This window comes from Ptychodera flava, chromosome 14, assembly GCF_041260155.1.
Source record: "Ptychodera flava strain L36383 chromosome 14, AS_Pfla_20210202, whole genome shotgun sequence".
Classification (NCBI taxonomy): Eukaryota; Metazoa; Hemichordata; class Enteropneusta; family Ptychoderidae; genus Ptychodera; species Ptychodera flava.
The window spans coordinates 8,012,139-8,035,226 of record NC_091941.1 but is presented as its reverse complement, the minus strand read 5'-3'; the positions used below and the strand labels follow the sequence as shown (position 1 = coordinate 8,035,226).

The following is a 23,088-nucleotide window of genomic DNA, read 5'->3' as shown; positions in this document are numbered from 1 at the left end:
TTCATTAAAATATCATTTCCCACAAGATTCCCATCCACAGTCAATTTTTAAATCTATGTTATGTCATCATTTAAGGACAGGCAAATATTACTGTTGGTCACATGAACAACAAGAATTGCATAAATATACTGGTTTATACATGAACAAAAGCATTTTGAAATGAAAGAGAAAAAAACATACAATATCTACCCAGAATAAGTGCGAAATACACTTTGATTCTGAATTGAAATTTAATATTTTCCATAATGTAATGTAACCATCACTTGAAAAGGCTACATTTTCACCATATTGCATGATGGTTAACTCCAACACTTTTCACTATGATTGTGAATTCGCAATTAATTTTCGAAATGTGTTTATGATACTGAATATCAATAAATATGCAATGATCATAAATAGACTATTCGGAGATAGTCAAAAGATAAGTAAATGTAAAGCAACTTCAATGTCCATGAAGGAAATGATCTGCATTTACATTTAGCCAGAGAAATTTCTACATCAGGAATAACTATTTTGATTCCACAAATGAGTGGGCATAAAAAACACAAATTCATTCTATAAATTTCTTATTAAAATCGATCAAGCTTGTACATTGTTCACACTTGTAACTGGCATTAAACAGACATTAATCAACACAAATAGCATGTTATATTGGTAATTCAATATGACACATTTACATCAACTGTATCTATTACACACAACAGCAGAGGTGGTATGCCTTTTGCAAACAGCTTAATATACATTCATTCTCCTTTATTGATGCTATTGAATATTGTAATACTTTAAGAGCAATGTCAATACGAAAACTATTGCAACTGGAATGGTTGGTATAAAATATATTGTAAGCATAATCTGAAATCGACATTTTATTTATTCAGAATGGTTGCCATGTACAAATGACCTTTCATTACAGCTGTGAACTGTAACTGATTAAAGTTATATGTTTCCATAAAAATCAATGAATTTAGGATTAGATCAGGCTGATTGATTTCTGAAATCTGTGGCAATATAATTTTTCACCTAATAACAACATTAATATATGTAATCACAGAAGTAATCTTCTGATTTATTAATTCTTTAGGAAGGATAGCATGATCACTTTCAAACTGCTTGCATTTCTTATCTCCTGTGGATATATTTACAAATTATCCAGTCTTCTATTTGGTTCTTCAAACTCATCATTTTTATCATACAATTGTACTTGGAGTGACAGTAACATTTCAGATGAAGGGATTTATAAAATGTCAAAGAAAGAGAATATCGCATGTCCACGAGAGAACACTGTTGACTCTCTTGTTACATGTTGCTTGAAAATAACAGCTGATGACGGCCCTATGTATTTGCCTTAATCAAGAAATTTTAAGGAAAGCTGTGGAAATTCAATGTAGTACTACCAAATTTAAGTGTCTTGAGGAGCAATTCTGTAAATTGATCACTGGCAAATTATCCACAAAAATTCAGATTGGATCACAACGTGCACATTCATGTTTTATTGATGAAACCTACAGCACAGATGGAATAGGCATATCGTCCATAATGTGTAACACTTCTGCTGACCAATATCTTCATCATTCCTGTGATTTACATCCAAATGTATCATTTGACAAATTTTCTTTCAAGTTGAGAACTATACTTTCCAAGACTGTACGATGAAACAAGTCACAATACTTTTAGAAATCCTCTTATCCTGATCACATTAAAATAAGCTCTGGGAGCGTTACTCAAATAATGATATTTCTTCAACAGACACAAAAGTGCAAGAGTGTCAACATTTGCAATTATCATATGTGATCCCTCATTGGGTTGGATTTTCCTTCCCAGCAACTCAGTTCTGAACTGTGTAATTTGAATATTTGAATTTTCATCTATAAACGGGGTTAATGTTATTGTTTGTTGACCATGTTTGTGGCCTAACTTACCTTCCTGACCATTGTGATTGACTTGTCAGACCTTGACAAAAATGAAGTGCAAAGGCTATGTGGCCTTATCTCTTTAATCGCTATTCAATGCTTTGGATATGATGTTGGTACTTTTTGTTGTGAAGCACAATGAATACATATCCCTGGAGGTCATTTATAACATTACAATTCAATCATTCACATAAAAGTAATTAATACGATCAGATCATCAACCAAGTGACCTTGTACTGAAATTCTGATGTAACATGAAACCCTACGGAAATTATAATATCTATATGAAACATATAAAAGTATTTTAAAACCTGAATAACTAATATTTAAGCAATAATGCACCCCCTCCCGGCTCATAATGGACGAAAGCAAACTTTGCACGACATAATGTACGAGGCGAAGCCGAGTACATTATGGAGTGCAAAGTTTGCTTGAGTCCATTATGGGCCGGGAGGGGTGCATTATTGCTATTATTTTATAGTTTTGGCAATGCCAGTGAATTTGTAGTTGTAGAAAACGAATAAAAAAGGAAATTTTAACTGAGTTTGAAGCCAGTGAGCGTCGTCCAGCATGATCGGCCCTGACTCTGTACATATTACATGCACTCCACAGTGCACTGCACTGAACACGCACGTTCAGCACAAAAAATGACCAGCACTTTCACGGTTCATTTTGAATTGAAAAACGATGTATTTTCGAGGGAAATGAAAAGTAACTGCATCCCTACCGTCTATATCAAACTTGAAACATCACCTTTAAATATCATGCCATTCAAAAAATCGACACGGTGAAATGCCAGAGATGAAGAAAACGGAATGTTCATGCATCGACATCAGTAATGATCAGCGAGCTGCATGCCATGGTATCAGCTGATCAATACGATCATTATTATGTCGCTAGTAGTACAGCATTCATTGCAAACGATATCAACAGAGTTCAACATTGTTATTCAAATGTTTATATTTCAATAATAACTGTGTCGATAAATTTAATTTTCGATGACTCCTTGAGAAGAGCTATTTTATTTCGGCGAACGACAGAACTTGACGTAAACGGGTGCTTGAAAGGTACAGTTGACAAACATACTAGGGTTTCGGTACCGTCGCGATATCGAGAAAGGCAAGGTAAAATCACAGACATGGAGAAAAAAACGATGAATGAAAGTTGTCTCCGATTACAGTCAGTGCATCAGAATTAGGTGGCCGAGATGTTAGATCAACGGAGAGTCCACGGTCGTCATGATTGTTGGTAGTAGCTGACCTTGGACCGAGACTTTGAATGGCTCCGTAGTAATTTCCGTAGACACTTCCGGTCAAGGTTGATGACAGCAAGCTGCCGTTGTTGGTCCGTTTACGGCTGGTTCGAGTAGCCTTTCACGCTTGCATCGTTTACATGGCCACTGACATACATAATATGCCATGTGTCAAACCCGGTATCGTCTAGGAGTTTGCAAACGTACTGAGTTCTGTTTCACCTATACGGCAACGAAGCGAACCATGTTGTAAACAAACGTAGTACAACCAGCGTATCGGACGGGGACTGCATGCTGAGCGCCAGCCAGCACGACGGCAAGTGCGTGCGTGAGGACTCAAAAAATTTAATAAATCATACAGTAAGACATTATTATCAATATTGTGAACCATTGTCAAGATTTATAGTTTTGTGTTTTACATGGTTTATCCGACATTTCCCCTCCTTTTAAATGCGCAGTCCTATTTTCGTTTTCCAAAAACATAGGGCCAAAGTCCCTGAAGCTACTATAGACATGGATACAAAATTAAGTATTTCCTTACTGTATGAAATTATCTCACTAAGGTCATCCTACGGACAAGTAAACTAAATATTAAAGCTGTCTGACCAGCGGTTTTGAAAGAACAAGCAGCTCAACAGTTGACAGAGCTCTGTTGAGTTATGTAGAGAATAACCTTTTGTGACACATGTATTGATGAAGAAGGTGGATATCTTTGATTAACATTGTGAGTTCTGTTTAATAAGTTGAGACTGTACATACTCAGAGAAAGCACACTGAAGAGACAAAGGTTTGAAACTTAAGAAGTTCAAGGTCATCAAAAGCATTATAAGGAATCATGTTACACTTTCATTGCACTGTTTACACAGATTGCATAATTGCTATAAATAGCACATGAGGAATCTTTATACAGCCCAGCTTTACCATAAAAACCCTATCACTTTGACCACTCTTTTAATTGACCACTCTATTTTTTCCTCAAAAAGTAATTTTATTTTATCCTTACCAAGTCACCATAAAATGGAAATTAGAACTTTCTCTATCTCTATCTCTATCTCTATCTCTATTGACTATTTTGAGCAATTTCTTTTAGATAACATACAGGGCACAATAAATGACGGTTCAGAATATGTCAAAGTTGGGATTCAGGAAAGTTGCCTTTACATGTTTTAATCCTCCAAGATGGTAAGCATTTCACTATGAACTGTCAAAAAAGTTGAACTTTCTGATAATTCTACACTAAAATTATTTTGGCTTTGATGATTTCCTAATTAATTCAATTCTTTAAAATCATATTAATTATTTTTTCTGGGTGAATTGATAGGGTTTATACAGTACAAGAATTACATACAATGTAAGTCAAATTTTGACCAAAATGACAAAAAATTCCTTAAAAATACACATTTGCATATTTCATCACAATTTGAACAAGTCTAAGTTGGGTTACCCCTAGGGACCTGTATACCAAATAACAAAGCTGTCTGACCAGCGGTTATGAAGAAGAAGATTTTTTACCAAAAACACCTTTTTTGGCATTAATTTGCCTATTTTCAACAGTATCAAAAAATTAAAAAAAATAGTTTCTCAAAATCATATTTTTCATCTACACAACAAATATCAAATCAGTAAGTACTGCGGTTCTCAAGATATTTGAGTGGACGGACGCCTCACAAACGGACATACATACATACATACATACATACATACATACATACATACAGACTGACGACGGACGCCGGACGGATACCCATCCCAATAGCTTCTATAGACTATAGTCTATAGTAGCTAAAAAAACTTGCTCGCTGTGGGTCCACTGGTATTGACAAAGCTATAATATAATTTCCAATAAAGAATGAAGAATAGATGGTAACGTGAAATGGATTAACATTTTATTGTGTTAGATACACTTCTTTATGACTAGTTTCTATCATAATTAGTGAGCAGAAAACCACCACTGATTCTGTCGTCTTGTGATCATGGAAATTGAACATTGTCTATTTGAGCTACAGACAGGACTATCAACCTGTGATGTCATATCACCACAGTACAATTGATACGCCACGTTTACCTGGGACAAAGGAAGACATAATTAGTTGTTAAGTTGCACTTTTCAATTCTCCAAAACTACTCCAATTTAGTCCACTCAAAATCATTGAATATTTACACAGCTAAATTTAGAATTTTGTTTCAGAGAAGAATGACAGTAATTTTAAAATTCAAAAGAGGGCGATACAAGGGACCACAGAGCGTGATACATTGGGGTGTTGTAAATTGATAAGACCTGCACAAAATGCAGCTATTTTTACAATGACACTTTCAATGCAACAATCCAGTCCATATGCAAAAGCAATTATTAGCTTTGAGGGCTGATTAGCAATAATGGAATTGATACTTCAGCAGGTCAAATTGACATACCAGTAATTAGTGCCTGGATTTTTACTGCAAACTCTACAATGATGGATGTATATGATATTTCACTTGCTTTAATAAGTAGTTCACCAATTATAAATGTGAGCTTGCATGTATCGGTTAAGTTTGACAGCGTCATATATCTTAGTGTGCCAACAAACTGTATATTTCACACCTGCCTTGCCTCCACTACACTGCCCAGTCAACCACGATTACATGGTTGGCTACCTGTGTATGTGACCTTCATGACCATGACAATATCAACATATCAAAATGCAACCTAATCAACTTGTGGAATTGAAGTGGTATCCTATAAAACCAGTTTGAACCATGTAGCAGAAAGCTAGCTGAAGTCAACCTTTAACACACCCCTGAAAATCTTCCTTTTATCCCATATTAGTATACATACACCATATCTCATTAGGTTTTACGATGGACGTAAAAAAATTGATTTTTCACGTCCATGGTTTTACACTTTACTAGTATACAGCACTGAAAGACTTACAATAATTCATATCTAAAGTTTGCATCCTTTTTAACAAGTCACTACAACAGGGCATTCGGAGGACACTGTAATCGTGAGGCCATATATAGTGTGCAGTATCACCTCAATCTGCCCTGAACTCCTTTCACCCACTGCAATTCAACAAACCCTACCATTTCAAATGATTTTGTATGATATACATATCAGCCAATGGAGACAGAGGGTTAATGTGGCCTAGAAGAATTGCAATGAGTATTAAATCCTATCATGTACCAGATTTTCACATATGATGCATATTTCTGCACAAGTAGCCTAATTTCTAAATTGATCACAACTGCTAGTAATTTTGTGATATAAATGGGCCTGTTGAAAATAAGTCTACCTGATCCGAAAAATTCACCTCTAACACATGTTGAAAAGAGTAATTCAATATTTCTAGATTAGATAACCAGGCAAAATGTCTGATTCTTAAATAATCAAACGAAAAAAACAATGAAATTTCAACCTGACATCATCGTTGCACATGCTGTTCACACAAAAGAGGAGATTGGGTAGATTTATTGATAAAAATTGGAGGAAATGAAAATGGGGAAATGTGATTTAATAGAGCTGAGATGCCATAATAGGTATACTTGTCATTCAAACATGTCAACTTGAAATATTTCATCACCAAAAATATACATCAAATGAACAAATTATATCTTACCCCAACGGAACAAATCAAAATCAGAATTCATCCAATTACTGTTCAAACATAACTTCTATTGAGATAGATTTCACAGCCATATTACTTTGATATCTGTTTCAAATGACAAGGAAGTGCACAATGACCAGCGATCATTTCAATTTGAAATGACATACGTTGAACTATAAATTACAATTTCAATTATAATCTTTGTATAGCACATATGTATGTAGGGTCAAATATACACAGTATAACCAGGATAATGGTTATGACAGTTGCATTTGGAACACGAGCCAGATTTTTATATTGTGTCTATGTTCAGGTCATATTTATTGCACAAAATCAATTTCTTTCAGACACAGAAAGACTATCATCTTTATGCTCTGTTACAAAATAGGTCTGTAGATAATTTCTATATGAATTATGAAATATAATCTTGTGGTTCACAAAGTAGAAAGGGTATGATATGCTTCAGAAATTCCTCCAAAATAAAACTAATTATATACCTTTACGTAATGTTGGTATGTACAAGTGCTGGTTCTACAATCCTTACTGAGTAAATCTGGATGATGGCAGCTACATATAAAGTAATCATAGCAGTGTGCTTGTCATCATCATGTGAGGATGCAATCAACACTGGGATCAATCTATGGTACCTAGACTCCATTCACCTTACATGTACAGGTCAAACAGACTCAACTTCAGACATTCAAATTCTAAGACACAGCAGGCTGACATCAGATTTCAAAGGGTTGATTGCATTACTGACTAAACTCCTATCATCTTTGCTTTGAAAGATGACAATTCCACACAATTAGATTTTCTCGGGGAAGTCATTTAGTTGCCCATTATGGTAAATTTGGCTCCCTGGCTTTGATGCCACTTCACCTGAAATATCATATTATGTGTTTACAGTGACACTCTTCAGATGCATTATTCCCTGTTAAATAACATAATATCCATTGGGCCTTCAGAAGCATTTATTCTTTATCTTAAACTATTCTATCCATGTTGGGTAACATATAAATTATAATATTTGTGAAAATTGCAATGTGGGAATTACACAGATGCAATAGTCAGAACAACAATTCATACTGATATAATAATAATCATAGATGCATCTTGGTTTGATGTCAAAGTATAAGGGACGCTCATTTTTAATTTTTAAAATCTAACAACAGGCATGTTCATAGATCTGGGACTGCTAAGGAAGTAAATTTACCTCCTAATAAAGATTATTTTTCATCACATCACTGATGGAAAAATTATACCAAAAATCATGTCGCCTAAAATTAATTAATAAAATGCAAATTAATCTGTCAGGTGTCAAATCACATAAAGTATGCGATATAAATTTACATGTGTACTCCCCCTGTAATAAATAAATTGCATCCTTTGTAGAAAGAAGACAGCTCTTCATGAGTCATAACAGAAGAACATGACAATTGGTAATGCTTGCTGCTTTGAAGCTGCAACTTTGTATCTTAATAGGTCACAGCTATGGTAGCATTATTTCAGCAAAAGTATTAAAAAATAAAGGAATTTACAACTTCGAAAGAAGCTGTAAAAAATCAAAATACTGCAATAGAATTTATAGGGATGATCATTGATTTCTAACTAAACAATTATTGTTCACTGAATACCATATTGTTTGCAAAGTTATGTCATCTTAACATGTACATTAAAATTTAAAATGCACTATTCCCATACAGTGACAGCTTTATGCCGTAAGCAACCAATAAACCCAATCCACGATTTGTACCTCACAGGCTGCTGTATTGGTTTTACCTCAGTTTCTGCATCATGGCAGAAGTCTTTTTTTATTTTTCTTTGAGTTGAGCCCTAAATTATGACTTTAATACTTATGCTGATAACTGTCAGGAAATCAAGGCTTGTATACTGTCAAATGCGCATGACTATAAAATGACTGTGTGAATGAATGTCTATACAGCTGTAAAAGCAGCATAAGATGTAAATAGCATGGGCTGAAGACGTATTAATTCAATTTAACCCTCTGACCCAAGAGTTTCTCTGATACTAAGGTTTAAATATAATTGAGTGGTAGGAACTTTTGAAAGGCTCTGTAAGTATTATTTTTTGTAAAGTTACAGATATAAAATTTAGTCAATTTGGAAGGTGCATAGTGGGATGTGCCTGACCAGGCTTACCAAGTTGCTGCTGAATTACAATATTTAAACTGGCAACCTCTCATCAAAGAAATATTTCATACAAGTCATTACCTAAACTCATGCAATTGTAAAGTCCCTTTGTGAACTGAACAAAATCAGCATTTCTGCTTTTTTTATGTGTCTGACTTCCATACAACTCTACATACAGTGCCTATTAATATGTGAATCTTGTTCAATGTGAATTTGCTCCCAGAAGCAAATCTTACAATAAATTCCTTCCTCTCTATCTCCAGTCTGCCGTGAAAATACCAATTATACTCAATCTGTTGGTTGCTGTGCTTTATACTCAGCATAGTGCAGGCTTCTGACTGTTCAAATTTTTCAAACCCAATGCAAATCTGTCTTTGCATCTAACATGCATTTTTTAAAATTCATAATGACTTTCTTCTGACTGCAACTGAGAACTGCATATTTTCAGTCAAATTTAAAAATCATGTCATGTGATCCACTCTTATCTTTCAGCTTAGCATAAAAGCAAACAACTCATCAAAGATAAAATAGCCCCTGATGTTTGATAAATTTGACAGATGCCCTGTATGATGCCTACATAATTGAAATAGGAGAATGGTTACATGGATCTAACCATCAAAATTATTTTTTTGAACATTTGAAAAAGACTATCTTGCAAATACACTGAGAGTCTTGACAGAGGAAACTGGTTTAGCTATAAAGGTGTCTGTGTTGCTCCATTGACAAGTACTCTAGATGCATAATTTACAGTAAAGTTATTGTAAGTGACATGTTGGAACACTCAGCAATGAACAAGGTAGATTAAGTTGTCTGACCACATAATGGCCTTCAAAAGAGAACAGTTGTATTGAAGAAAATCAAAAGTCAACCATATTGGATTATTTCACAAAACAGAGACAGGCATATAAATATTAGTGTTCTTGGGCATGGACTGTTGAAATCAATTTATTATGACTTAAGTGAGTAACCTGAGAAATTAAATATTTACCGTGGTATCAGTCAGCCATGCTCAAATGTACAGTTATGAAAAGCACAATTCGTATCCCACAAAATATATAAAACTTAAACTACTTAAAGGAGTTTTTGCATAAATGTTATCACAGAAAACTTGGTATGCATATGGTCAGATTATTCAAAAGTGCACTAAGATGCTTTAGAGAACACAAAGATCTTGTAAATAATCTGGTCTGGCGTTGAACTGGCCAGGCTAGTTTGCTAAACACCCTGTAGTAAGAGGTGAGCTATTCAGTGGTTTTTTCATATAATTTGTTCCGGCAATGTTATATTTAAGTGAGCACCTGAGCTGAAATCAAGGTCTCCAGGCAAAGTATATCAATATTAATATGGCCATTACTGATTTAGTCAGTATATCTCAACATGACTGGCAATAGGCAAATAATCAATGAGATCATCATCAGATACCGGTACACTGTGCATTGATTTGTGGTCTAAAGAGAATTGCAGAGATATACAGTAATAACTGCCTCTAAATGTAACCCTTCGTAAATCAGTATGATGCCAATGTTGCCTTTCAAATATGATCGTTACTGCTCTGGTTTATTCATTGGACATAGAGACCTGGGACATACAGAAAATATTGCAAATATATCATGAGGTAATCACAGTCTTGTCATGTTATAATGTATGCTGCCCATTTCACATTGCAACTATTTTGCGATTTTTTATGACTGCAACATGAAATTGAAAATGTGATGTGTGTGTACACTGAAAACAGTGAAAATGATTCTTTAGTGAGATACTGTTAGATACATGAACAAATTATGTAGATTTTATACTGTAACCATGGTAACATCACTGTCATGGTCACAGAAAGGATTTCTGGCATCTTGCCTGTTTTCCAATTTGTATTTTCATTTTTTTCAGCTCAAAAAACACACTTGGGCTTCTTCCTTCAGTTAATAATGCAAGGTTGTAACTTGTACCATCAAAGTACATGAAATGACTGATGAATCAACTGAAAAATTTCAGCTCCAAAGCAACCATCCTAAAAGGCTCTAGCAAATTTGCAATCAAAAGGCAAAGAATTGGGCTCTAATCACAAAAATGTGAAAAATCACCACTGATATCCTGTTCTTCTACACTTAATAACCATAATGATGCCATTATCAGACATACACAGTTTGATGTAGGCTCAAAAAGGATTCTGAAGAGTGTCCTCAGGGCTCGAAAATTCTCGCCGCCCGACGCCCGTGACAAGTGAATTTTGAGTCCGGGCAAGTGAAAACAACATTCTCCCAGCCCGACGGACAAGTGAATTTCAATGAGGCCACTGTACGTAGGCGCTGCCACTCTCTAGTTCTTTGAGTGTACCGCTTTAGATATTGCCGGCCGATAAAATAGCTCTGTTCTACTTGGTTACAAAATAGCAAAATATTGACGTCTTTTCAGCTCTTATGTTTTTTTCTTTTCATGAAATCATGTCACGATGCCTCCACAATAGAAAACTACAGCTTACAATACAATGTTGTAAGCTGTTAAAACAATTTACCCTCCTTCCTACAAAGTTGCAATGTATTGAAACACTTTACTCTCCTTTCTACAAAGTTACAAATTCCCTGGTACGTGAAGCAAACATTGTTGCTGTTTGATTCTGCAATCGCGGTCCCTCAGTCCCTCGGACCGTGCTCCAATACATCACGGAGGAATGATGAATACACTGAGGCTTGGCTTTGCCTCTGTGAGTCCCGCGTACCGGTCGTCCTTTTTTGGTCCAAGTTTTATCTACTTTGCTTGAATCAAAATTTGGCCTGTAATTACTCATTTTGATAGTAAAAACCATTATTTCAAAGGAAACTTTCACAAACAGAGTCAGAATACAAGGGAAAAGGAGAAAAATTTGAGGTTTTCTGAAAGGTCAAATCTGGGTCATCTTATGTGATGTCATGAATGAAGACCCTTTAAGTACACAATTATGGTTCAAAAGAAACCACCTAGGGAGGTCCAATAGGTACAATCTTATGATAAAAGGTAATTTCTTGGTGCTTTCCAATTTAATGGCATTTAGCTTGGCTGTCAGTTTTGAATTAAATTTTATTAACAGTTATGGCAAAGGGAAATTGTCAACAGTAGTTGCAGTAAGCATATCCATTTCAAATCATCACATTAATATTTCTGCAGAGTCCTCCAGTTTAATGATGTAATAGTGAACATCACTAGACATTTCTTGATGATATCAAAATATCAAATGAAAATGTTCCTGGGCTACAATGTTATCATTATCATTAAAACTATTATTACTCTTTAAAACATTGGGAAATGAATTGAACAATATCAGTGTGTCTTGTTTTAAAGGATGCTTATGCTGAAGATGCTATTGAGCCTGCTTGATCACAACTATGACACAACACCACAATACTTGTAGCTACACTGTCACTATGCTACCGAATGCTTTCTTCTGCATGGAAAATTTGTATTTGTGTGGCAAACAAAATTTACATCATGACTTAAAGAGTGCACAAATGTGCCACATAAGGTAGTAGAGCTTGTAGTGTATATGTATGATAAGTTGTCATACTGTGAACACTAACTCAATGCTGCAGAAGTATTTTGTATCTGTGGTAATACACTTCACATTGCTACCTGATTTTTAGAATTGCCACGTTATTATTTCTTGTGGAAAAAGTTTACCATCAGAAATGAAAAAGTATTTCGATCCCTTCAATGTCATAAAAAACACAGATAATTAATGTAATAAAACTAAACAAATATTTCTTTAATGTAAAAACTATCATGAACAACATACAAAACATCTTGATTTGTAAAATTAGGAACTCCTGAATGCCGAGAAAGCTGTTGCTACACTTGAGATCATAAACTGTTTAAAAGTTGCTCAAAGTGGCTACAAGATTTTTTATTTGGCTAAAGAGTTGGCTAATCATTTTGGTGACTTAGGGGAACCCTGCAGTTTATGCACATACCATGTGGTAGCAGTAAACTAAATGATACTGAAAGTTTCACATGGGCACAATTTGACACAACACCTGTGGCCCATTACATACTTGCCCTTAGTGCACCCACCTGACTTGCCTATTTAACACAAGGTACCAGGTCATGATGACACACAATGACAATGTACCGGTGTTGTTTTATTGAAATGCATTACATGTCCCCCAAAAATTTAATTGGTCCCCCATTAAGACCTACTATGGGTCACTGTGTCCCCATGCTAGCAAAAGCTGGCTGAAACACTGTGTATGTGTACGTTACATAAGATATTATTTTTGATACACAGAATAAGGACACAAATTTATCAGTAAGTTACAGCTATTGTTTCTTTACAATGACATTAATAAAACCATACATATTTACACTTAAAATCATCTGAAATTCAGGGCAAGTGAATTTTTCTTCCGGACAAGTGAAATTGAAAATTCACTTGCCCTATGGCAAGTGAGTTTTAAAAAAAATTTTCGAGCCCTGGTCCTTTTAAAGTGCTTGTAAACTTACACAAAGGAATTCCGATAATATCTGTCTAAATCAACAACTGATTCATTTCAACATTTGCCACTTTCAACATTTGCTGCTTTCCAAAAAAGGAAACCACAAGGAGGCAAAATTACTTACCACAGACTAAGAACTCTTAAGCTCATTTAAAAAGCATTACACTTACGCAAGGCATGTGGCAAACAATGATAAACTAGACATTTTTCCAAACCTGACTACATTTTGTTTCTTATTTCAAAAATGCAACAGCCAAGGGTAGATATAAATCAGGAACTTTTTTCATATTTCAACTTTATTTGGTGCAACCCATCAAAAACAACAACGTTTGGCAAAATCGTACATGACTTCAGTAATGTAAAAGGAAAGTTATGAGTTGGAGGATTCTAAATAGGGTAATTTCAATTACTGGAAACATGCATATTTTTTTTATTTGACCTTGGTGACTTCAGTGTTTTTGCCTAATGAAAAAGTTCATCGTGACAGACAATTGCTCTACATTCACCATACTTACATCTACCTATTTTACAATGCAGTTTGTCAACTATTTCACATCAAAGACTGAAAATAATAGATCTTTTCAGTATACAATTATGTTTACTGAAAACTTTCTTACTGAATAATGGGCATTTAATGTGAATATATGTGGAGTACATGGTCAGTATGTATCAATGGGCAATAAACCTACCTTATGATACAACAGACAGTATTTTAAAATTAACTTCTCCAACTACACGCTTAAACGATTTGTACTGTTACTTTTGGAGTCTTTTTTAACTTGTCTGTGTGATATATGTTATTTGTTGTTTTATTTTTGGCCTGAGCTCTGCAGATCCACCCTGAATTCCATTGTATTTTTGTTTTTATACACATGCTAATAAAGCGTTATTATTATAATTATTATTACACCTACGGCTCAACATCGAGAATGACTCAACTTACCCACTCAGAACATGGACTCTTTCTGTGTTGTATTTGAGAGGTGTTAGTTCCTGCCGTAGACACTGAAGAGCCTCTAACACATGACCATCTTCAAGATACTCCAAATACTTTTGTTCTAACAGCAGGAACTTCATCTTCTGTGAGAGAGAAAATAAAGAAATTCACCATTCTTTACATGTTTAATGTGTTGGTTACCGTTAGATATTTCCTGTCAAGTTTTACGCAATACTGCAAATAACACATTGGGCTAATATATGTCATAATGTTGATGTTTCCAATCTGCAAGCTAATTATAAATTTCTCAACATGGTATTTAATTAACCACACAGAGAATCCTTATACAATATACAGTCAAGTTTGACATGTTAGTGTGTATGATGAACCTACAATTATCAAAACACATCAAACGGTCTGCACACTACACAAGCTTAACCTACTATCCTAGATACCTCCCTGTGACACTACCGTCCATTTACAAATACAACCACTCACTGCATTTATAGATGTGACTGTTGCCGATTTAGTGGCAATAACATTATTTGGCAAATCTTTTTTCAGATATTTTTTTTAATGCATCCAATTTGCCACTGACAACACCTTTTATATTAATCAAACAACAACATCATGCTGGGTTGAGTTTGTGTAGACAATTAAGTATCATGGAAATAAGGCATTAAAAAAACTGTACTGTTATATCTTAATCATGTATCATCGTTGTTTAAATTTAAATTGTGACCCAAGCATGTTTGAAAATACTAGCATTGTGATGTTCTCATACTTTGGTCTTTCTGTGAACTTGAACACAGATATTAAAGATACAGACATTTAATATGCAGTGCAGATATCTGATCTAAATACTACAATGATATTTAATACCACTTCACAATAGCAAATAATATTGGTGTAATGAATTTTCCTTTTCCCCCTTGAAGTAAATTTTGCTTATATGAAACATTCTCTTAGTACCTTTTTTATGTCCTCAAATTTAAAACTTTTTTCATTCCACTTGTTTTAATTTTAATATACATTGACCACAAAGACGGTAATATAAGAGTTTGATGTCTGAATCATTTTGTATTGATTAACACATGAACTGTACAAAGAGAACATATTTCACGTTGCATGTTTCTGTGGACGTATTTACACAAATGATGCATTAACCTTTCACTCCTATACTCATATATAGGTCAAACAACCTGTAATTATTATAAAACAACTGGGAAACCCGATGTCAGTATATGTTGAAAACAGTGGAGATATCCCGGTGCTTGGTGGTACAAAGGTTGAACAAACTGGCTCATTTATTGGCTCTTAAAACTTTCACCAACAGATAATTTGGCCAAAACCCATGGTTATCGACTGTGATTTTGGACCAGTTCACTGGGAATTGGCGTGAACAGGTTGAGCAGCTCTACAGAAATAATTACAACTTTCCAAAGGAAGCCCTATTGTACAACGCCATGAGTATCCAAATTATTATTTATTGCAGACAAGTGCAAGTCTAGGGTCAAGTCTAATGGGTGCAAGCAAGCAGACTGTAACAATAAGGTAAACACAGAATACCAGCATGCCAGACACTAGTCAGCCATGTTTCTATGAGGCTGATAAAATCAAAATCTGCATATTCTATGGCTTCAAGCATGCCCTGCTTCTGCGCAATGCTGAGAAAATGTTCTTCTCTATCTACTGCCATGGGTTGTTTTCATTCCACCGCGCTAAAGGTTAACATGTTCTGCTGACTGACACATGTCAAATCACAGTCCTTCCGTCAATCAAGGATGTTACCATTAAAAAATATGCAGAAATTTATTTGAAGCCGCTGTCTTGAGAGCCGCTGTCCTCAATACCTATTTCTCCATTGACATTTACAATTTAGATGGCATTGGTCCTTTGTTTTCCTTCAAAAATTTTATAGACCAGTTTGTTTTTAGATAAAGTTGATGAACAACCTGTCTCTTCTTATGGCTGGGCAAACAGGTTCTATAAAGATGGCCGACTGAATTGATCAAGACCTGTTCCTGTCCGCTGAACAACCAGAGTGACAGTCAAGTTAGTGTGGAAGTGGGATTGGGGAAAGGGGTTAACAGGAGGATGTCTGCTAGCTGCTGCATGAGACAAGTCCACTGGACCTAAAAGATTTGATAACACAGTTGAATCAAAAACACTTCTGACTGACTAACCTAACAGTTTTTTGCTACTTCAACTCACTGGCCACTGTTTTCATGGGTAATTTTCAATTTTTTGAGGCTCTGAAGGACTTGCATGAACTATGAACACGCAGCTAATATACAATCAACAATATCGTCTTTACAATTTTCAATATTACCACGAGTATTACCGGACTGTAATATCAATGTGGCTGTTCTTCAGTATTCTTATGGAACATAGTTTACTGCAATTTTGATATCCAGCTTGTTGGTTTTTCTGTTTTCTAGGTACTTTTCAAATGTAACACACAGTATGCTTTAGACTGTGAATTTATGTGACTCTGTGTAGGAAAGGACAGTCGGCTGTGTCTGGCAATCTCGCATGGAATTATGTGGTGCGCTAGAGAGAAACTACCGCCAGACACAGCAACTATGTAAAAAGCAATACCACATTTTATGGAATACTGAGATGTACAGAGTTTAATACAGGCAATGATGAACACTGTCACATGCAGATATATTAATAACCTTGAAATGTACGATTAATCACCCTAAATTAGTGACAAATTGAAATAAATACTTCTCAGGCTACTTTGGCTTGTATGGTGGAACATATCAGATTGAGTGTACTTATAGAACAGTACTCTCAGCTTGTAACAAGTTGGAATAAATTGGTTCAGGCATGTCTAAATCTTCAGACATGAAAAAATGCAACACCAAATGGCTGCTTGGCAACTATATTAAATTGTAGTGCTGCCACATCACTTTAGGTTGAGCGCTAAGTTTGAACAAAACAGGTTAAAGCATGTGAATGATGGTTTCACATATGGAAAACATTTGCAACATAGTGGCTATCTGGTAGCTAACTGGGATTGTGTATGTATTGCAAACAAAACAATGTGTATAAATCTATGTTTGTCATTCTCTATATTCACTCATATGTAATGTTTGAAAAAAAATGATAATTAGATATGAAACAATCATTACAACCAAATGGCGGTCTCATTCATCGGATCATAGTGCAAAAGAAAATGTCTACAAAAGTTGTCAATGAATATATGTACTAGAGCAAAGTTTGAACGCAGTTTAGGCATATCTGAGTGATTGGTCCGGACATCAAAACTCTATGGCAAGATAGCTGCCAGTAGAAGCCATATTGGAATGCATCATGAAACAGTTTACATGTAGATCTCCCAAAGTTTGAATTCAAATCAGATGAGGCAAATCTTAACAATGGTGCCAGATTGATGAACAAAGGGCTAAAGCTTAGTACGGGCATTTGTTGAGGATATTCTCAGAAATATACATTAAATTTGATTAAATATTCAGCAAATCTTATTTTAGATGGTTGTTGGTAATAACTGGACCTCGTACATTTGATAAACTATGCCTAGCTGACTGTGGATCTAAAAATTGGTCAAATTTATATACACCATGGATTTGAGCACTGTCAAGACTTGTACATGTATACAATATATTTCTCTCTGAATGAATCATGGGTGCACTTAATTTCACGTAACGCATAACACTACATTCAATGTTTGAAAGACAGGATTACCATCCTATGATATACAACCAGAAACGAAAATATAAATACAGTGATTTTGCTTCAGGATTTAAGGCCATAGAAATAGCTCTCAGATTAACTCTGGACATGTGTGACACACATGTTGTGCATCAGAGGTAAGGGCTAAAGAGTAATGATTTGAAAAATACAGTCTAGACTGACTGGGGTCACTGATGTCAAATAACATGATATTACAAATAACTTGACAATCAGCAAGTGTACACTTTTAAAAGCATCAACACACATCAACAGAATAGAAGGTGAGTCATACAATGCAATGTCATACCCTGTTATATAATTGAGGATAATTATCCTGAAGTACACATGAACACATTGCAAGACCTGTGACATCTGACAAACAACTGTATCATCAAAAAAGCTTTCTTTTTTCCCCATTTGCATTTCAACAATATCTCCATATTTTTTCAGCAACATGTAGAAGAAAAACAAGTGTTTTAGTATGTGTTAAACAAATGGTGAAAATGGTTCAACTTGGCCTTGTTTAATACCCATGGTGAATCACTGGGTAAAGTCTTCCTGTTTTGCCATCCAGTCTTGTCATCACATCAAGGTCATATTTAGTCTGGAGGTCTATGTCTTATTGTTGATACCACCGTCCAACTGGGCCCTGTTTTATGTGCCAGCATAGTGTCCTTGCATTGTTTAGTGAGTTCTCCAGTGTAACAGGGCAGACACATTGATTGATTTCTCTCACTTCTGCGTAATTATGCTTTCTGTTTGGAAGGGCTAATCTCAAAATATTCAAAAGTTTTAGCCCATTTTCTCTTCTGCAGTTTCAGTTGAGGAATACAGAAGAAATTACATGTGACATTTTCACACTTTAAAGAGGTCTAAAAAGCACTGGCAGTGCATAAACCGTCAGAGCTCTGGAGATTGTGAAAATGGAAAACCGATGCTTGTATCCTGCTTTTACCAACCATGAGTGAAGATTTAGTTGATCATATGACACTGATATAAATATAAATAATACTTGTTCCTGTGAGAGTAGCATGCCTAAAATATCCCACTGATTGCAATTAAAAAATATTTTTTTCAATGGACAAAAAATATTTTCAATCAATACAAAATTCACTTATATTAACCCTTTTCCTGCCGGACAGTAATAACTGTATCACTTTCCCATCAGCTAAGTCAGTGACAAGCGGTATTGAGCCAAAACATGACATATTTTCACCCACTTGGCTTGGTATGTTATAGCATCTTTTGTCAAAAAAAATCAAGTTTACAGTATTATGTTTTCAACAGCCTTCAAATGTACAGTATTATGTTAAAATACATCATATGGAATACATTGTGTTTCATTTATTTTAACCATCTTGACCTGGTGGTGAAATATGGACTTGGCAGGAAAAGGGTTAAACAGAACCTGATTGATATATCCAATTGGTGTGCAAACGGTAACAATGTCGTCTGTAACTTTTAACAACAATGAAAAAACTCAGGTTACTGGTAATGCAAGAGGCCACCAAATGCAGATCAACCCAGGGTCATAGAATATGGCTTCCATTACAAAAGTCAACGTCGTATTTATGCTCAAAATGCATCAAAACTCATAACCGCACCTAAAGCCTACAATCTTGTTTATTTTTAGAAAATCCATATCACTATTAGACAGAACAGTAACTGAGAATAAAATGCAACTGCTAGTCTATTACATTTGATGGTTGGGTTTCTCTCTTGAACATTAAAACCTTAACCCTTTCACCCCCAGTTCCCTGTATACAGGTCCAACTTTACCATAGAAAACAATGGATTTGGGACAAACCATGGTGGTGAAAGGGTTAAAGCATTCAATGCATGAGTAAATTGTGTAATTGAAATTTATTTTTCACCACTTTCATTCATATCACATATTTACCAAGCCTTGGTACATAAATCTCCATAATTGCATCCTGCAGGATTGAAACAATAATTCGCTATTTTCACAATGCAGTGTTATATCTATGCTGGTACATTTAAACGGGGACAGGGGTTATTGTGTCAGCATGACCTTGACAATGGCTATTAAATGCCTGACATGACCTGGTAGAAGAAAATAAGTCTGACCCTGGGAGGAAACAAAACCTTATCTTTTGTTGAGTGGAAAATACACAATATATCACATGTATTTCCTCTGTGTCAGGGCATGAATGTGCTGATAGATGACTGGCCCCTGCACACAAAGTGGCATTGCTCTAGAATGACCTCTTTGGTTTTAGTTCACCCCACTAGGCAAGGCTTCATGGCATAGCTGTTGTCAATTTGTTGTTCAACACCGACAAAACCGTTTATTGATTGGCATTATCAAGCCACCGTGAAGTACACTGCTTAAGCTTGCATGCTTAAATATTCCACCATATAGTTCCCCATTGCCTAAATGTCCTGTCATACACTTAAATTTTCCTGACTGATGACTGCATTTTGATTCGATTTGAATTTTCATTTATTTTATTTTTCAGTAATTTAGTTTCTGTAAAAGGGTGTTCCAAAAGCATGTTCTCAATATGGCAAGCTGTACTTGACTACATTGTGCCATAAAAGGGTATACCTGCCCTCTGACATAGTACAGACTCAGACAAACATGATTGCAAATGCAATTTCAAAGGGTGGCAAGTTTTGTCCATTATGAAGTCTGGCAAATTCCCAAGCTGTATGACTGTGTTTTACACTAGAGATGACACTCCGAACTGCTTTTCATTTCCATGTCATATTTCTGTGAGGGTTTCAGGTTTTGTGACCTACTAAGAGTACCATGGCTGGGGGATATCTACAGGTACACTGCCATATAAAATTTAATGCTGATTGTGAGATGTGAAAGACACCATACTCTTTAGATTTTGGCTCTGACCCAGAGATTACATAGAAATATACTAACCCTAAACATGCAAAATCTTGACTAAACTGTAAAAAAAGAAAAAGAAAGTATGGTGATTTGGAAACTATCACTATGGTCCAGACAAAATTATGCTTCTTTGAGTGACCCCTCTACACAGAACTGCCTTTATTGAATAAGCTAAAACTCAATAATGTATGTGTTTATACCGGTAACTAATTGTTCCCTGCTAATATGTAACCTTCCCTTTTAAGAGGGCTTCATGAAGCGTAACTACAATACAGGTAATATTGATCCCAGACTGACTCCAATACGACTGCTTCCTAATGTGTATACCTCACAATACTAAAAGACAGTTGTCCTTACAATGAGAGTGATCAGCTGTGTTTTGTTGTTAGAACAGAGAGGATCATGGGAGATAAATATGCATATGAGATTCATGCAGGTCAAGTTTTGTTATTTTATCTATGCAAATTTGAAATTCAGCTGTGGGTGCCATTTAAAGAACTAAAATTGTATGGTTTCAGTGACACATATTTTTGACCATACAATCATAACTCTCTGAGTACAATAATTCTACCATGCCTATAATTATCAAAATTTCAAATTTGTCACTTTTTTCAACACCATTGGCTGAAATGCCTATTTGCAAAAAAACAATGTTAATCAGCTATAGTTAAATTGCATTGTCAGTCTTTAGATTTGTTTTCTATACTTACTGGGCTGCCTTCTGGAGTTTCTATCAGATGTTTAAGCTCGTTCAGGTCTTCCTCAGCCTACAAAAAACACAGAAAACGGCAGACCTGATGTTGACTAGTTGAGTTTATATAAGTGGGGTTTTTTTGTCAGCATTAATTGTAGCAGATGAACTCAACAAATCGTCCTGAACATTCGTAACTTTTTCCATTGCATAAATTCGCAACGTCTTTACAAGAAACAAATTTCGTCTTCGTTGAGACAACTTATTGAATTTTTTTTCCAAAGAAGAAAACAAAATGTAAACAATTGCTAACCTTCTGCCATTCCCCGTCCATAACATGGGAACGGAATCTCGCCGCAGATGGATGTTCTAGTCGGCAGCCAGATTCGGCCATGAGTTGGTCAACAGTCCGACTGTAAATTAAAATGTTAGATTCAGTGATTACTCTTATCATCTTTGTTCAACCATTTCCCTCATTGAAAAAAAATTCTGAACTTTCAAAATGTATGCTCGTCAAGATGGCGACGTGAAGCCATTGAACTCACTTGAGACCTAATGTCCGCAGATGCTGCCCTATGAGTCGGACGATTTCCTTGTCATTTTGAGAGGTTATCTTGGCGGGTGGGCTCTTAGTACTGTCCCGATCTGCAACATCTGGGGTGGCGATTTCGCCGTTGCTTGCCGTGGCTACGTTTGCAAAGTCATTGGTGTCTCCATTGTGCTGAGCGGACGGGGAGCCATTGGCATGCATGGCGGCGACCAGACGTTGTTTTTTCGGCGGTGGCGGAGACAATCCACCGTTTTCTGAATCTGACGAGGAGGCCAGTATTGCTTTAACACAACAGATGATATGACCTCTTCTAAAAGAAAATGTTGAGACGAAAAAACTGGGTTGAAAACTCAATATTCCGAGGTGCCGACGAACAACAACACAGAATGAAAATCGACTTCGGCTTTATGTTGTTTAATGACGTCACTGCCACAGCTGACTGGAGGACTGTGGGAAATTCCAATACAGACACTTTTTCATGTTCCGAAACTTGTTTGTCTTCTTTGTTCTGCATGGAACAGGGGCAATCTATATCGAAAACACTTAATAGTCATACCGGTCAACAGTTTTGAACTCTCTCACGATTGTAAGTGACAGTGACATTTTATCGTCACCGAAAACTTTTCCAAACTTTTCTCATCTCAGGAATACAGCATACACTGTGCACTTGTGTGCAAAGTTTTAATGAAACACAAGATTCATGTTAACCACAATAATTACTGTGAATATTTCAAGGAGGAAAACATTGCAAAATTGGTCTTGTTTATTTGACGTTTACTCTTGTATGTGCAGAATTTGATAGTGAGAGACAATATCTTCAGTGCATTCAAGAATATTGCTCAACAAAACACTCCGAGCTGATCAAAAAAATTGCAAAACTCAAAGTAACATCTACTAACATACAGCTGCAGAAGCTTCTGTTGGGGAGGAAGTAAAGTACTAGAAACCAATTTCACAAGAAGTAGTTTATCCTTCAGAGTAAAGATGTGAAT

The 23,088-nt window shown here is 35.5% G+C and overlaps 1 protein-coding gene across 1 annotated transcript in view; it reads right to left on the bottom strand.

The window, feature by feature from the left end:
• LOC139149185 (WD repeat-containing protein 26-like) overlaps window positions 1-22,533 on the bottom strand; it is a 43,669-nt gene extending 21,136 nt beyond the window's left edge. Inside the window, exons 1-4 of the mRNA XM_070720756.1 lie at window positions 22,092-22,533; window positions 21,860-21,959; window positions 21,566-21,622; window positions 14,300-14,436 (exon numbers count right to left, since the gene is read on the bottom strand). Coding sequence (XP_070576857.1) covers window positions 14,300-14,436; window positions 21,566-21,622; window positions 21,860-21,959; window positions 22,092-22,297 — 500 coding nt within the window. The 5' untranslated portion in view covers window positions 22,298-22,533. The remainder of the gene's footprint in view (window positions 1-14,299; window positions 14,437-21,565; window positions 21,623-21,859; window positions 21,960-22,091) is intronic.
• Between the last annotated feature and the right edge of the window lie 555 nt (window positions 22,534-23,088).